Raw genomic sequence first — 17,294 nt, 5'->3', positions numbered from 1 at the left:
TCAGTGGGGCTTTGAGACACACTCCCATTCATTATTTGTGGCCTTTACCTCTCCTTTGCCTCTGTTACCTCCTCCGTTTGTGAACATTTAGATTGTAAACTCTTGGAGACAGAGATCCATCGTTGTCGTTTGGTTTAATTACATGCTATGCCCATTGGTGCTATGTAAGCAAATTATTATTAACTGTATGATTATTTTCATTCTTACAACCAACCATACAGAGATGGAGCTCTGTCTAACTCAAAAGTCTGGCTACCAGCATTTTAAACGCTACTTGATGTAAATAAGCCTTATTTGTGGTGTGTTTGTCCTCCCCTTTTGCTTTCCAGTCCAGATCAACAAGTCCTAAGGCATGTAGATGGTTAAAGTTAGAGAGTTTCCACTTGGAAACTGAAACTTTATTGCCATCATGCTGGAGGGTGGAAGATCATGGAAGAATGAGTTGGAAGGGACCCAAAATAATCTGAATTCCACCCAGTTCTACTCTGGGTGCTCATCATCTGAGGCCCTCTTCCTGTGTTCCCTCCATGAGAGGTCTGCAGGGTGGCAACAGGAGAATGGGCCTTTTCTGCAGTGGCCCCCTGGTTGTGCAATGCTCTTTCCAGGGAGACTCACCTGATGCCATCATTATATATCTTTAGGCACGAGGAAAAAACTTTCCTCTGTAACCAGGCCTTTGGCCTTTAACTATCTGTGGCATTTTAGTAGTAAGTGGGATTTTTTACTTTATTTCTTTTTCCTCTTAGTTTTCATGTAGCTTTGGGGGGGGTTGTCTGCCTCCTTGTCTGTAAGTTGTTTTGGGTTGCCCTGGGCAAAATAAAGTGACTAACAAATTCAGCAAATGATAATAATGAATAATAAAAAAGTGGGATTATCCATGATCACAGTTAACAAGCAGATCACTTGAGAAGCTTGTGGTCACCTTCATTCTTAGAATCCTTAAACCAAAATAACTTGCTAACATATTTCCGTGGAAGAGTCAAAGCCAAGTCTGTAGCTAATGGCAGTCATTTTACAAAATTTAGAGAAAAATGTTTGTGGTATAGAGTGTAGAGTATTGAAATGTCAGTTTTTCTTTTGTCTTATTTCCCCCCCCCCTCTTCTAGGAAGGTGAGCCAGTTAGGCCAGGAGTAGCCATGACTGATCTTGCCACAGGATTGTATGCATACGGTGCAATTATGGCTGGACTTCTTCAGCGATATAAAACAGGGAAGGGAATGCACATAGACTGCAATTTGCTATCATCTCAGGTGAGAACATATTCTGATATTTGGATAATGAGGACGGGATTCACTTTCTGAATAATCTCTGCAGTATGGCACATGTGGCAGATTTCACTCAGGAGGCTTGTGTGTGTGTTAATAAAGAAAAAATTCACTGCACTATCCTGCTCCTATAAATGACATGATAGGCTATCTATGAGGTTAAATTTATTGCACTAATTTAGCAAACTTTTAAGAGCATTTTAGCAAAATGATAAAATATGCATGTGGACTTGAATAGCTACAAGTCTGTTTCCAAAAATAGCAGATCAACAGTCTAATCTTTGGCATATCTTACTGCCAGGTATGTGGGTATAGGCAACCTAAACTGACTGAAATGGTTAATTATCAATATTATGGAAGACACATACATGCACCTATCTTTCTATGAATAGTACTTACCTTTGATCAGCAATTGTTCTATGCTCATAAAAAAGATGGTAAGCAATTTACCAGGCAGAACAGTTTTACAAGCCAAATTTTAGCTCATGTTGAACAAGCCTTAACTATGTACAATGGTACCTCGGTTTACAAACAGCCTGGTTTGCATACGTTTTGGATTACAAACACGTCAGACCTGGAAGTGCGTGTCCCAGTTTGAAAGCTCTTTTTGGATTACAACCCATTTTTTTTGGATTACGAGCAAATTTTTTTTGGAGGCCCCATTGGCAAAAGTGTGCCTTGGATTACAACCTGTTTTGGTTTACAAACGGACCTCCAGAACAGATTATGGTTGTAAACCAAGGTACCACTGTATTTTGTATTTTCATTTTGTATTTTTCTGTTGTGAACTGCCCTCGGATTTTCAGATGAAGGGTGGTATGCAAATTTAATAAATAATAACAATAACTATTTTTTGTATTATATTCCCCCCCCAATGTATCATTTTAAGTGCATGTGTAATTTGCGGTTCATTAAAATTACCATGAATATTCCCTCTGATTTTGAGTGCTCAGAAGAAATACAGATATTTGTATTTGCATAGGATCCAAGCAATTGATCCTTTTGCTTAGTAGTAAATGCAGAATTTTTTGAAAAAATCTATTTATGTTACTGTTTAGGTAGTAAATTATTACCATAAGCCCAGTCTCAGACCCATTGCAAAATGCACGTTGAAAATGCCATTAAAATGTAACTGAAGGGAGTAGTTGGGTGATTTATTAATTTGTTATCCATTACTTTTATTTTTAGCCTGTGCTTCATCCATATCAGGGTGGAAAGGGACGTGGGTGGTGCTGTGGTAAACCACTGAGCCTCTTGGGCTTTCCAATCAGAAGGTTGGAGGTTCGAATCTGCACCATGGGGTGAGCTCCCGTTGCTCTATCCCAGCTTTTGCCAACCTAGCAGTTCGAAAGCATACCAGTGCAAGTAGACAAATAGGTACCGCTCCAGCGGAAAGGTATATGGCGTTTCTGGATGCTCTTGCTTCCATCACAGTGTCCTGTTGTGCCAGAAGCAGTTTAGTCATGCTGGCCACATGACTTGGAAAGCTGTCTTTGGACAAATGCCAGTTAACTTAGCCTGACGCGAGATGAGCGCCGCAACCCCATTGTTGCCTTTGACTGGACCTACCCATCCTTTACCTTTTTTTACCTATCAGGGTGGATTACATCTAAATGCACTGTTAAGACAACAAAGCAACTTTCACTAGGTAAAACATCAGAGAATATATACAGAACAATAATACAACAACACAGCACTGCTAGATGCTTCATATGCTGCTGCTTATCAATATTTTTCTTAATTATATACACGGGGGACTCATATAGAGAAAGAAAACTTGTGGGAAGAGAAGGCTTCTGTCTTCTTTCCCAGCGCTAATAAAATGAGGTCCCAGCATGACTGGAAGCCTTAAGGAAAGCATCTCCTATGGTGCCTCCCCTGCTCACCATCTGCCTTTCCAGTCACTCCTGTGCCTATAATTAAAAAGAAGAAAGAACAGATGCATAGCTGTGTGCTATGGTATCTAGTAAACATCTTCCAAAGTTAAAGCTGTTACCCTACTGGGTCACCAACCTTTCCTTGCCCAAGGAGGCACATTTGGAATTTTCAAATGCTGCCCCAAAAATGCTTCTGAGGAGGACAACATTTGGCTTGTCACAAAATGGCTGCCATTGGAGGCATGGCCAGTCACACATTATTGCCTTTTCCTTGCTCATTCTGCATGTTTGTACCTTGCCTACTGGGAAAAACCCCAGAGACAAAAGGAAGTGACGGGGGAACCGGACCAAAAAAACCAATGGCTCAGAGCCAGAGAAGAGGAAAAATAATCACATAAACTCTGTTTCTTCCCATTCCTTCTCTTCCTGGTCTGTCCTCCACCCCCTGCTTGCTGTTGCCTTTCAAAATGTGTTGCATCTCTTCTTCCCAGCCACTCCACTTTCTTCTTGGATTCCAATCTTAGCATGAAAAACTGGAGTTCCTCTCTTGTCTACTGAAGGTTGATTAGGCAGAGATGGTTCTCTTCTCCCTTCTTAACAAGGGGGAAAGGGGGCAGTGAGGGGAGGGAGGAATGTGGAGGCTTCAAGGGCACAATGGGCTGGGGCTGAAGGCTTGCATGGTTGCCATGTTGGGAACACCACCTCCATAAGGTTTTAATTCTGTGGATTTGCTAAATCAGGCCACAGCTGGATAGTAGCTGATTTCTCACTGGGAGCAGCTCTTTATGAGTTGATCCGAAATTAATGGCTGGGCACCTGCATTCCAAAGTGCCTTGACTATAAACTTTTAACCCCTAACATAAAGTCCCTTTGAAACTTCCCCCTCCACTTACGTTATTTATGATAGTCAACTCGTCTTCTTAACATCAGCATCTAAACAGTATTCTTTAGACGATAGTAAATAAAAAGGAAGTGGTTTTCGTACTTGTTTCCAATTATGAAACTGATCTGTGTCTTCTGTTGTGGCCTGAAAATATCTCTTGGAAGTTTTTATAATATCATTCCTGAATTTAATTGTAACCAGTTGAGGAGCAAGCAAACAACAAGAGTCCTGAGCCATTTCAGTTTCTACCATCTGCCTCAGTCTGACATTAAGCAAGGAATCTTACACTTCCATAAAATTCAGCTGTCTTTATTGTGCATCCCCCCCAACTTTTGCCAAGGAAAGAATATCACTTTGATCCAGAGAGCTACTCGACTAACCACTGTGTGCCTATTACCCTCTTAGCCTGCATCCCCAGGCTGTGGGGTGAGCTGCTTTCGAAACACAGGCATTTCAAGAGGTTTGCAATGCAATATGGGAGGCTGCTGGGGTTTTTTTTGGTTTTTTTTGAAGGAGGGGGAACCAACACACCTAACTTTCACCCACCTCATGAAATTCTTCTGCATTGCTGCCTGTAGTCAGCACTGTCAGCATTGCACATTTACTGTAAGCCTCTCTTCTGCTTCTAATTACTTAATTTCATGCTTAAGTCACAAAAATATACAGTATTTTCTTTTAATTCTAGATCAGCTCTGGTTACGGTACTTTCCTTTCCCTTTATTGACAGATTTTCTGCTTAATGATATTTTATCCCATTAGCCATTAATTCTTTCAGTGCAACCCAGTGACTACAGTTGTTCAGATACTGGTGTCTTCAAGATGGGATTCCTGTATGTCAGGGGTGCCCAAACTTTTTTCAAAGAGGGCCAGATTTGATGAGGTGAACATGTGTGAGGGCCAACCAAAGTTTGTTAGAGTTGAAGTTGTTGAGCTTTTTTTTTAGGATTTGACCCCAGTAAATAAACTGCCACAGGGGCTGGATTAGGCCCCCAAGACGGACTTTGGACATGCCTGCAGAAGGTAGTGTTGACTGCTGCAAGATGATTTGCTACAGCACGAGTGAATGCCTGCCAGCACAGAAAACTCTTCCTCAATAGAACTGCACTGGCTTCTCCTTTGCTAACGGGCTCAGTTCAAGGTGTTACTATGACACTACAAAGCCCACACAGCTTATGACCAGTTTACTTCAAGGACTGTATCACCCCATATGTGCCCACTTAGATGGGCAGAACTGGCACTTTTTCTTCCAGTTCCTTTTCTTCCAGTTGTATCTTTCTCTATTTTCCTCACTTGGATATTCTGTGTTCTCTGAAAGAAACCTAAGATACATGTGTTCATCATTCATGCAAACATATGCACACATTCCAACCTCTGTACTTCCATTTGTCTTCCTCGGGCAGCCTCTCGTTTGCAGGCCCCCTGGTTTCTCCTCTCCTAAACTTGATAGTTTGTCTTTCCTTGTTTGGGGTGCAGTGTTACTATCACACCTGCTGTTTTGGCCAAACATATTTGGGGTGATCAAATGCAAGGGAGGCAGAGAGCTCAAATACCTTTTAAAAGTTCCACAGAAGATGGAATTTCAGCAAGCACAGCTTGTCATGCAGGGGTGAGAAAAAAGAGATGTTGAAATATCCTCTGCTCAGCAGCTGTTAAACAAGCTGCACTTTTCACCAGCAATTAATTTTTTGTAGATAATCATCTGAACAAAGACAGACCATGGACTGCCAATTCCATGTCCTCCAGCAAGTCTCAGTGTTGCTGCACTGATTTATTAATCATATAATATGACTTTTAGCTTTAATTGGGTTGTTCAGCTTATTTTGTAGCTGTTGCTTTAACAGTGTTTTATAGATTGTAATTGATTCACTTATGATTTGTTAATAATTCTATATTATTTATGTTGTATTTATGATGTTCTATTATGTTTTGTTATGTTAATAATATTTATTGTTTCTAAGCTGCTTTGGGATTTATTTGAATGAAAAGCGGTAAAGGAATATAATCAGCCTCAAATAGATTGGGATGTAGGCTTCCTAGCTCCAGCATTTTTTCCACCAAAGTTCACTAGCTGCTAGCAACCATAACATAAATCAGGGGTCATCAAGCTTTTTGGGTCCGTGGGCACATTTGCAAACTGAATACACTCTCACGGACACCCCACACGCACCACAACCAAGCAACACACCACAACCTTCTCTACTAGCAACTGCAGAATTCTTCTTTTGAGCTCTCTTTCACATTTCAGTTGTGGGGGGGGGGGACCCTGTGGACATTAAGGAAGGGCTTCCACAAGCACAGGTGCACCTGTAGGTCTCATGTTGGCAATCCTTGACATACCTGGATTATTTTCATTTACGTTTGAGAGAGCTTTGCTTCTCAGAATGTTATCTGCTCAATCAGCCACATTATTTTTCATCAATCAAGGAAGATACAGATATAAGGTTATTTATTCAGATTTTGTTAAGTGCAGAGGGGCATGCAACTGAAATAGATCTGAAGAAATGCCAGAGAGGTTTTTTTTACTCAACATGATCTTTTCAGCATTTGCACATTTTGGGCAAGTACATATCTGAAAATGCAGAATCAAAATAAGTTTGAAAATAAATTTTGTCTTCTATTTGTGACAATTGTGGGGTGGGTTTGGGGATATGTACAGTATGGGGGGAGGGGAGAAACCTCTGTATGTATTTAAACTCTGTATGCCCAGAAAGTTAATACAGGCAACTCCCGACTCACGTGGGGTTTGCGTTCCTGGCCGCTGCCTGCATCAGTCTCTTCTGCCCCTGCCCCATCCTCTTGCAGTGCCAGAAATGACACGTGTGTCATCCACAACTCAAATGTGCACGGGTGGAAAGTTGCCGGTATTAATTCAGCCATATCCTAAATCAAATAGAGTTCTGAATGACACTTTTCTTTTGAGCAGTGCTGTCTTTTGACATCTGCATGGCTGAACATCCATTTGTACTCAAGACAACACAAAGGGTTCAAAGGAATGCAAAATAGCTGGGTGATCAGTGGGCGCATTGGAGCTGCAAAGATGGAAAGCTGAATCTCTCATGTTAAAAACTTGTCCCATTTCAAACGCAACTCGCCTCCAGAGATTTGTTCTGTATGTTACCTCACAGCTCAGCAGGACAATAGGCAACTTTCAAGTGTCTTTTTAGCCTTAAGGCCACTTTTTTTGTTCATTCAGTTACCACAGTGTAGGAATGTAGAGAGCCATTTGCCGCCTTGATCTCTCTGTCTCTGTAGTATGAAGCAAGAGTTCGTAGCACTGTAGACTGCGGTGTAGACGGTTGAAAGAAAGCATGCTTTTGAAATATTTCCTTTAAAAGGCATTCTGTGAAAGCAAAGGGTCATTGCTATTTGAAGATTCTTCATTTTCTCAGCTACTAGAAAGACCTTCCCAGCTTAATGGAAATAAGCAAAATTCCTGCCCTGATGAAACCACATGCTGTTGAAACGTTGATCACACGTTGGTTGGTTTTTAAGCTCAACACTGAGCTGGAATAGGGTAACCTATATTAGTAACTTGCATTGTTTCTTATTTATAAATCTCTTGAGAGTTCTTCATGGTGTCCACTAACTTTTATAGAATTTCACAGGCCTCTTCCTGGGAACTGGCAGTGCTGATGTGGGTACCTACCACATGATTTAACCAACTCACTTAGCCAAATCCCAAGACGTTACTGCAGTTGCATAGATTCTCAGCCATGCAGAAAGCTACTGTTTATTGGTAATAAATACATTGCATGAACAAGCAGCTAAGAGAGAGAATTTAACCACAGCAGCATATGAAAGCAAATTTGCTAACCTCTGGTTACCCCTACTGGATATCATCCAAGAAGATAGTTCCTTCTCCAGCAATTGATGCTGCACCCTAGAAATCTGTGAGGCTTTTATGAGGATGGGGCTAGCCTTCCCTCTGCTCACATCTTTCAACAAGGTATTGCCAACACTCACTGCCATACATCTCTCACCCTTGCATGGCATTTTGTTTGCCCGAGGAGGGCCAATTTTGACACTTCACCATTCTGTTCCTATCCTTTAATGTCATCCATAAATGTGCCAAGTATAAATATTTATTGGGCAGGGCTATGAAGCTGTTTTGTGTTGGGTTTTGTTGCTTTTCACCACTTCTAATTGTGGTGGATAAACTAGGAGGAAATACATCTTTGCGGTGTATCTAAATTTAAGAAAGCCATATGAAGATGCAGAATGCCCAAATATTTTCAATGAATTAAGATAAAGAAAATGGTTTGTTAAAAATTTATTTCCCATCTTAACTTAACTTAACTCTTAATACCTATGCTTGCTTGGGACATTACATACATATTATTTTGACAGAGCCACAGTAATGACACTTTGTGGGATTTTTAAAAGCCTCTTGAAACACGATTCCCTCTTTTCTGCCTGTTCTTCCCCTCTGGCACTTAGTGTCTTGTTTCCCTGGCTGTCTGATTTTTGGTTTTAAGAACATTAAGTTTTAGCATTACACGGGGGAATTTCAGTTTTGCTCTGATATTACTAGGTGTGTAGAATGAAACATGTGACATGATCATCCTTTGTGATTGCAGACAGAAGAATTCAAGTGTGTGTGTGTTCAATAAATTGAAGAAGGAGTGTTTGGTAAATATAGACAGACATGGTATATATTTACAGCAGGTAGGTCTGTCCGTGCAAGTGAATGAATGCTGAGACTGTATCTTTTGGGACAACTGCTTTCATGTCTAAAGGCCACCCCTTTGGGTTTGCTACTTAAGATGGAAACAAAAAATGCCTTGTAGGCTTTAAAGAAAACTCTGTAACTTGCAGACTAAATAATTGGGTAATGGGATGTATTATTTTGTCTTACCTCCTAAGGATTGCACAGCATTTGGAAGCTCTGGTGAATGTTAGCTCTCTTGCAGCTGCTGTGGCCCTAGAAGAAGAAGAAATTCAAAATATCCCCAAAACACATGCAAACAATAGACCCAGATGTATTAAGAAGTAGGGAAATGATCCTATAAAGCAGTTTCCTACTCCTTAGGGAATTCTTTGGTGAGGAAGAAGCTGTTGTTGTTTAGTCGTTTAGTCGTGTCTGACTCTTTGTGACCCCCTGGACCAGAGCACGCCAGGCACTTCTGTCTTCCACTGCCTCCCGCAGTTTGGTCAAACTCATGCTGGTCTCTTCGAGAACATTGTCTCACCATCTCGTCCTCTGTCGTCCCCTTCTCCTTGTGCCCTCCATCTTCCCCAACATCAGGGGAACATCATATTTCAAACCAGGGAGCCTTCTCTTCTCATGAGGTGGCCAAAGTCTTGGAGCCTCAGCTTCAGGACCTGTCCTTCCAGTGAGCACTCAGGGCTGATTTCCTTCAGAATGGAGAGGTTTGATCTTGCAGTCCATGGGACTCTCAAGAGTCTCCTCCAGCACCATAATTCAAAAGCATCAATTCTTTGGCGATCAGCCTTCTTTATGGTCCAGCTCTCACTTACATACATCACTACTGGCAAAACCATGGCTTTAACTATACAAACCTTTGTTGGAAGAAGCTACTTGCTCACAAGTAGCTGGACCAGTAATCTGCTTGGATGGACTGCAGGTGGGTCAGGGTGAGGTGGACTGGAGCCTGCAGGCTTCAAGTCTCCTGGTGGGTTATGAGCATCCCAAGGAATCATGGAAGAAGGGGAAGCCTCAGGAAGGTTGGGGATACCTTTTGAGGGAGGACAAAAAAACTGATGTGGAGGTGCATATTGGGATATTTACTCCTCCCAACCTCCAATGAGCAGGATTTCTTTGGCCTGATGGGAAGATGGAAAAGGGAGTTCAGCCTGTGTTTCCAGAAGGAAGAAGCAGCTGCCTTAAGCTCTGAGAAGACTTTGGGACCCAGAAACTACAATTCTACATCTTTGCTACTTTCAGGCCTAAGACAGAACAGCTAATGACATCCCTCACCCAACAAGTGAGGATGCCTGGTGTCCAGGGTTTGTCGAGTTATTTTAGAATCTGAGGCGGAAAAAGACGCAAGCACTATTCCTTGGCAGTAGAAATAAAACAATAATAACTAACTAACAATGCATTCATTTACCATTTTTTTTTATACCACCCAGTAGTAATATGTTCTCAATGTTGTTTTTTTGTGGCACCTCTAAATCAGCTGCTTGAGGCTGCTGCCCCTCTCCAGCGGCTGCTAGGGGTTGCATGTCTGCTGAAGAAATACTGGGTGTTGAAGAAGATTCTGCTGTGATTTAGGATGTATTCTTAGTTTGCCCATCACAGCCTACTGAGTCCAGCTGTTGGCTTGTGTGAGATGCGAGTGCACCTTTGAATGCTTCCAGCACATTTTAGGTAATTGCAAGAGGCAATTGGAATATCGGCAGGCAATTGTCTTAGGAGTGGGGAACAATTAGCCCTCCATATGTTGCTAAACTACAGCTCCCACCAGTCTTTGCAAGCGTGGCCAATGGCCAGGGGTGATGGGAGTTGTAGTTCAGCAACATACGGAGAGGTAGAGGTTCCCCACATCTGTGCTAAGCTGTACGGGCTCCCAGAGAGGCGATCAATTACCTTTTTAGATGGTAGGCAACAAATAATAGATTTATGGAACAGATGATCTGTTGTTGTTTTTTTTAAAAAAAACATAGACTCTGCTTCTGACACCTTTTAGTGTCACAGAAATAGCGGGAAATGGTTCTTGGTAGCCTTGCCCATAAGACTCAGCCTACAGGAGAGAAGACTTGTAAAATGACTATTTCTGCTGATAAACTAGATTAGAACAAAAATACTGGGAAAGGCTGCTTTCCTTGAGTCTGAACATTTCTCTAAACTCATATTTCAAACATCTGTGGAGAAACTGCAACCTCAAGATTTGTACTTCAAAATTTGACATTTGAGTTTTAATTTGGTTTTTGGCTCTTTGTTTCCCGGATAATTTCCCAGATAATAATTATTTTTAATTAACACTTGAACTTCAAACGTAGTGTTTGAAATTGAAATAAAACAGCTGAAATATTAGGTGTTTCTCTTGATTATGTGTAATAAGTTTTGTCTTTCATTTTTTTCTTTAGCAAAATAAATTGTTTCTTGCATGAAAGATGTTTGTTTTAAATATTTATTTGCTGCCTTTCCAAACAAAGCTTTTTCAATGTAGCTCATATGATAGAAAGTTCCAAAATAAATCCGTAATACAAAACATAAATACAGAATCATTTCTGAAGTCCACCTTGGTCTCTAGTGGTCCCAGTCCCAGCTAAGTCCACCTTGGTCTCTAGTGGTCCCAGTCCTTCAGTCTTACAGAGAGAGAGACAGAGAAGCCATCAATTGCTAGAGGAGATTGATCCCTTGTAACATGGTAAGGCCTGGATTTCAGATTGAGGTAGAGCTGATTTGCAGGCCATGCCTTGGGTTAAGAGAGCGAGCTGAGAGCGCAGAGGATTCAGAGAAGTAGCAGCATAGAAGCTGGGATAAGGGAGAGCAGGGAGGCTAGAGCAAGAACAGACAGTGACATCCTTTTAGGGGACCAGACAGATTCCAGATCTGGCCTGATTTAGGAGAATTTATAACCAGGCCAGACCAAGAGCCAACACTAGAGCCCCAGGGAATGGAGCCGTGCTGGGCCATGGAAGAACAAAATGGCTCTTTAGCCTCAAGTGGCTTGGCACCAAATTCTGTGTCCTAGTTAATCCTGGCAAATACAAAAAACCCCGACATTTGATAATGAAAAGCACCTGACCATCTTTTTATGAAAGACTTTTATAACAATCCCACTTTTCTTTGATTATGTGATGATGTAGCCAGCATTTATAGCCTTTTAGCTCACCTTGTAGAAGTAATTCTCTTCCTGTTTCCCTACAGAATAATTCATGCCCTGAAACGATGCTTTTTGACTCGAATTTGGAGGGCATAGGCATCTTCATTCTAAAATGCTATGTAGTGTTGCAGACATCTCCATATATTGACCCTGCCTTTTTCATATTTTCATGTTTGCAGGTCGCCTGCCTTACCTATGTAGCAAGCACTTACCTAAATTGCAAGACAGAATCCAAACGCTGGGGTACTGCCCATGCAAGCATTGTTCCTTACCAGGTAAGCAAATGGGGCAGGGGCCTTTTTCTCATTCTGTGGTTTTTGATAGTTTGAAGTGGACAAATGCTTTACTTCTTGTGATCTGCAGCTTGTCTAGTTAGAAAAAAGGTTCTATTCACTTCCTGCGTGTTGTACTTTGCGTATGTACTCATCACCAAGCAAGTTAGCAACAAGAAATTGGATTCGAATGGATCAAAGATGTTAGTTATGGTGGGATGGCTTTAACGTGTTTTTATGGGCTTGATAGTTTTATGCCTGAGTGGAAAAGCATACATCTTATTTACTGAACATGGTTTGCACTCCATAGCACTTACAAAAAGAGAAAGCTAGCTTTGCGCACCAAATGCATAAAGACCACAGGGGTCTTATAAAAGATTTATGTTGTTTTTGAGCCTTTGTGTATTTTAAAGTGTTTCTCTGTAACTATGAGAGATGGAAACTTAATGAAAACCAACCTTTCAAAGGAGCCAAGATTAATACAAAACTCCAAATTGCAAGGCCTGAATATTTATACAAAATGTTTGCAACTGTATTCCCATGGCAGTATTATTCTATTAGTATATGTAATGCTTTTATTCCTGTTAATGGTATACCAATAACCACTTCCACCTTCATCATGTTCAGTTTAATTAGGTGGGCATTGTTCATTTTCTCTCAGCTTTTTCCTTCCCTTTTCTATGAGGAAAGTGAGAGAGAGAAAAATAAATACAAATAGTGCCACCTGAACATACAAAGAAGGCACCATTGCTAGAAAAGCCATTTAACCACTTATGTCACTGGTTTGGTTGCCAGCTTTTAATTGTTAAAACACTGTCCCCAAATAAAAACTATAAAATAAAACATTATAGTTTGTAGCCATAGTGACTGAGGGTGCAAAGGTTCCTGATTGAGATAAATATTCACCAGGAAGCAGGCGGGGTGGGGCGTTGTTGAGTCTCCTTATTTGTAGATATTGCTATCTGAGTAAGTTCATGATTTGAAAGGACTGGTGCGGGACAGTCCAAAATGCAGGACAGGGACAGTAAAATGATGTCCCTGTTCCAGAAGAAGATGCGCCATATAGGACAGGAAAAGGTTCAGTAAATATGTCTTAGACACATAGAATATCAGGGGCATGGAGATTACGTTGGTCCCAAGGATGGCAATGGAAGGCAGTCTCTTGGGGGGGGGAATACATATTGGAGATGGTCAGATGTTTGTTTCTCTAGCTGAGAGTGGTTCAAGGACCAGGGAGCAGCCAGAAGACCTTGTAACCGCGGGTCCAAAAAATATAATTCTGCTACTTAGGTGTGGTAGTATGACCGGCCTGTACACAGTGCAGTTATTTGTAGTAGAAATATTTGTGGGTTTTACATCTGCTGTTTTGGTAGATGTTTGCTCTGTCTTACGTAAAACTGCTCTGCATTCCTTTAACAGATGGTTAAACCGAGTTTGAGTGAGTCTGTGGCCAGACAAAGCATCAGCTAGTCTGGTGTCTTTTGGAGTAGAACCCAAGAATGTTTAAGTTATAATCCCCAAAGATATGATGCACTACCTTTCTGCTTCCTGAAATACAATATATAATGACTAAAGATTATATTCTTCTAGGAAGTCATATGTTTCCAAACATTTTGAGGTGGTTAAATGTAGATTAAAACACGCTGATAAAATTATGTAAATAGTATGTTGGCTGAGGGTTGTTGTTTTTTAATCAATGAAATTCAGGAGAAAATTGAGCTGTTTTTTTGCTTGAGACTGTTTAAAAATTGGCGCAAATGTGTGTTCAGACAAGCTTTAAATTACAATTATGAAAAGATGTGGACTTTGCTATGGTACTTTAAGAATGTCAGAATGTCATTAAATCATGGAGGATTAAATAACCTTTGGGAATCTCTTTTTAACAGATGTTTCATTTTTAAAAAGTCAATATTTTCAACATCTGGGTCTCTGTGCATGACACATCCCTGAACAGTGTCATGCAAGAAAAAGGACCAAAATACAATACTTTGTTTGTTTAGTGTTTAAAATGTGTTTGTAATCAGCAAGTGTGTTAGTTCTAATTGTACTTAATCTTGTTGGATCCTTTCAGTTTTATATATTAAATGTTCGCTTGCTTTGAGTTTTATTAAACTTGAGAAAGTTTAGTAGAAACTGGAGCAGAAACTGCCTGCTGGAAAATATGAGTTTTGATATCTGTGAGATGGTTTGTACTTAACACTAAACCATGGGTTACTGCTATGTGGATGATCCCAGGTGAACTGTTTGTGCGTCTTCTGCTTCAAGATTTCATTGAATCTTGGTTTAGGATTATGCATGAACTATCCAATTTAAAAAGCCAACTTCATAACCAATGGTTGGCTTTTTTGAAATTGGCTTCTTTCAAAATTGATCAGAATGTTTTAAACCAAATTTCCTACTTGGTTTTTAGCATATTCCGGGCCATTGCTCCAATAAAGTTAGGGAAAAATACTTGCAAACTTTAAAACAATAGCTAATATATTTGAGACAATATTAGCCTAAGAAACAACATATTAATAGTTGCAATGTCCAGCTTCTATGACCCAGTATGCCCACACCTCCAGGGGAGTGTTCACTGTGAGATATAACTGAATTTCATCTGGCTTAATGCTTGATTTGGATGCACAACACTGTCAAACATGGCATCTAGTACTATTCTAGTAGTAGTCAAGGAACTACTTTTGGCCACTCTAAATCACAGTGTCCCCTGCAAGGTCGAAAAAGAACCACTACTTCTTTTGGGGCCACCCCCTTTGTCAAACAATGGGGTGGCCCCAAACACATTGTAGGGAGCACATCCCAGTTCTTTATTAATTACTAACCCCCATTGGTTATTATTGATATGGGGCCATCATGCTTGACTGTGTCTTGTAGATGACTAGTTTGCATGTGGTTATGAGAGCAGTGATTATGGGTGTAATGATTTAACACCAGCAAGTGTTAATGCTGCTATAGAAAGTAAAACCTACAAGATTAGTATTATAAATATTGGAGGGAATTCCACCCCCCCCATTATGGTTCTGATGATATTCAGTGTTTGTAAAGTTATTTTTTCAAAAAATGGGGGGGGGCACATTTGACCCCATAGCAGTGGAGATACTACAAAATCAAGTGACTACTTAGTAACTGGGAATGGGGAAAAAGCCATTTTGCATTGAGCTGGACATTGCAACTTTCAGTATGTTATGTTAGCCTGATTGTTCTCTCAAAAAGCCATTTCTTTTGCAATTATTTTAAAGTTCAACTTTATTTTTATTGGACTATATTTCCATCTCAAACGTGCAATAATAACACATGCACCTTTATTACTGAAACTTGGAAGAAGGGCTTAGGATGGCCAGAATGAAAGTGAATCAGCCAGAGACCAGCATGGCTGGATTCAGGGAGGCAGGCAGCTGTTTGCAATCTATCTGACAATCACGGTCCTCTTGAGCCATTGTTCCACAGTCACCCCACGTCACTGTGCATTCAAACCAGAGAAACATTAGCCCTGTTATATTAGACCCCGATTCACAAGCAAAGATTTCCTTTTATTGCCATAAGATTTGTCTCTCCGCTGGGGGAAAAAAGGATAGTTGCAATCCCGTATTCCCTTGTCATGCTAGCGGTGAAATTATTCTCCTCGCACAGCAATTTACAAGGTGTTTTCAATAGCTTCAGAGCATCGTGAGTGGACCAAGTCTTCTTGGGATGGAAATGTGAAACTTCCACAAAATAATGCTAGAGATGTATTTGGCATGACTTGTTATCTTAGTTTATGATGATTTCTAGACGTAAAAAAACCCTTTATTTGTATGGATTTAACCTTTTTTGATGACCTTTTGCCATAGACAAAAAATTACGTGAGATGCAATAAAATTGACCAGTTTCACAGTACTTAATAGCAACTTTCTATCAGTGGTATGGCAGTATTTAAGAACTACTAATCACAATGGCTGTATCCTGCCTCCAGTATCAGACAGAGGCAGTGTTCTTCTGCATAACAGTCCCTGAGGAGCAACATCGGTTGCCATTGCGTCCCAAATTCTAGATCCATTTTAGACTGTGCTGAAGATTTTGTTTGTATTGAGATACCTTTTTTGCACTAAGGGGAGCTTTCCTGGTTATGGACTGGGTGGCTAAATAAGACTAAGAATAATAATTTTATTATTTATACCCCGCCCATCTGTCTGGGTTTCCCCAGCCACTCTGGGCAGCTCCCAACAGAACACTAAAAACAGAATAAAACTTCAAACATTAAAAACTTCCCTAAACAATGATGTCAGCCATTTATCTAATGGTCATTAGTTTTTTTTTTATTCAAACCAGATTAATCAAAGATTAGAATAAAAGCAGAGCAATAACTCTATGTGAAAGTTGCTTTTCTTCCCAATGATAATTCTTGCAGGATATCCTACGGCTTTCAGACATTGGAGATATTCCAAAGAATTGCTTTAGGCATCCCAAGTTACTGGAGCAGACCTAGTAGGATGCCTTGAACTCTTTGAGAAGCCGATTCTCATGCTATATCACAAGCTGCCTTTGAAAGTACTCTCCATTTCAGATCTATCCCCAGTCATTTCCTGGTTTCAGCATTTCTCTCTTTGCAAAGTAGCTGGTTGCCTGAAGCTTAGCAATGGAAGGATCTGCCAGTTTTGGTTCTTTCCATTTCTCCTTTTTCCTGTCTTAAATTCACCACATTACTGCACCCATTTGTAATTTTAAAAGAAAAAAATCCCATGAAGTATATCAGCATTTTAGTTTGAATTTCTCCTAATAAATTGTTTGTGGTTTTGACTCATGTACACATTTTTGCAAGCATTTCCCCCAGTATAATGCATTTTAGATTTTCTCAAATATATTCATTTTTATGCACAGTTTCCCCTAATACATGTATTTTGGCTGCATCACAAAATCCAGATTTCAAAGGACGACTGCGGTTCTCACAGTGTTTAGAGAACAGCAAACTCGATAGACTGGGCTTTAAATGCGAAATCAAATTTCTCCCCCACCCCTGCTGGTGAGCCCACTCTGCTTTTTTTGTGAGCACAAGTAAGTACAAGAAGGTTTTAACTGACGGCTGCCCTTCAGCGGCACTCCCATGCCCTGGGCATCTCAGATGTCCTTATGGGACTATCTGAGATGGTGCAGTATGGTTTAATATCGCTCTAGGCCACACAATCCATAGGGGGGGATATGAATTGTGCTACTATAGCTATAATTCA

The 17,294-nt window shown here is 40.5% G+C and overlaps 2 protein-coding genes across 4 annotated transcripts in view; one reads left to right on the top strand and one right to left on the bottom strand.

Moving 5' to 3' along the window:
• The window catches only part of YAE1 (YAE1 maturation factor of ABCE1), a 131,189-nt gene extending 127,964 nt beyond the window's left edge, over nt 1-3,225 (bottom strand). Inside the window, exon 1 of the mRNA XM_082192909.1 lies at nt 3,159-3,225. Coding sequence (XP_082049035.1) covers nt 3,159-3,210 — 52 coding nt within the window. The 5' untranslated portion in view covers nt 3,211-3,225. The remainder of the gene's footprint in view (nt 1-3,158) is intronic.
• Nucleotides 1-17,294, top strand: part of SUGCT (succinyl-CoA:glutarate-CoA transferase) — a 294,275-nt gene that overhangs the window by 36,930 nt on the left and 240,051 nt on the right. For all 3 annotated transcript variants that reach the window (XM_082192880.1, XM_082192881.1, XM_082192882.1), the window contains exons 8-9: nt 1,107-1,250; nt 11,998-12,093. In XM_082192880.1, the coding sequence (XP_082049006.1) occupies nt 1,107-1,250; nt 11,998-12,093 (240 nt within the window). The remainder of the gene's footprint in view (nt 1-1,106; nt 1,251-11,997; nt 12,094-17,294) is intronic.

The sequence above is a fragment of the Podarcis vaucheri genome (genome assembly GCF_965113315.1).
Source record: "Podarcis vaucheri genome assembly, chromosome: 12".
NCBI lineage: Eukaryota > Metazoa > Chordata > Lepidosauria > Squamata > Lacertidae > Podarcis > Podarcis vaucheri.
This window is presented reverse-complemented; position numbering and strand designations above follow the sequence as displayed.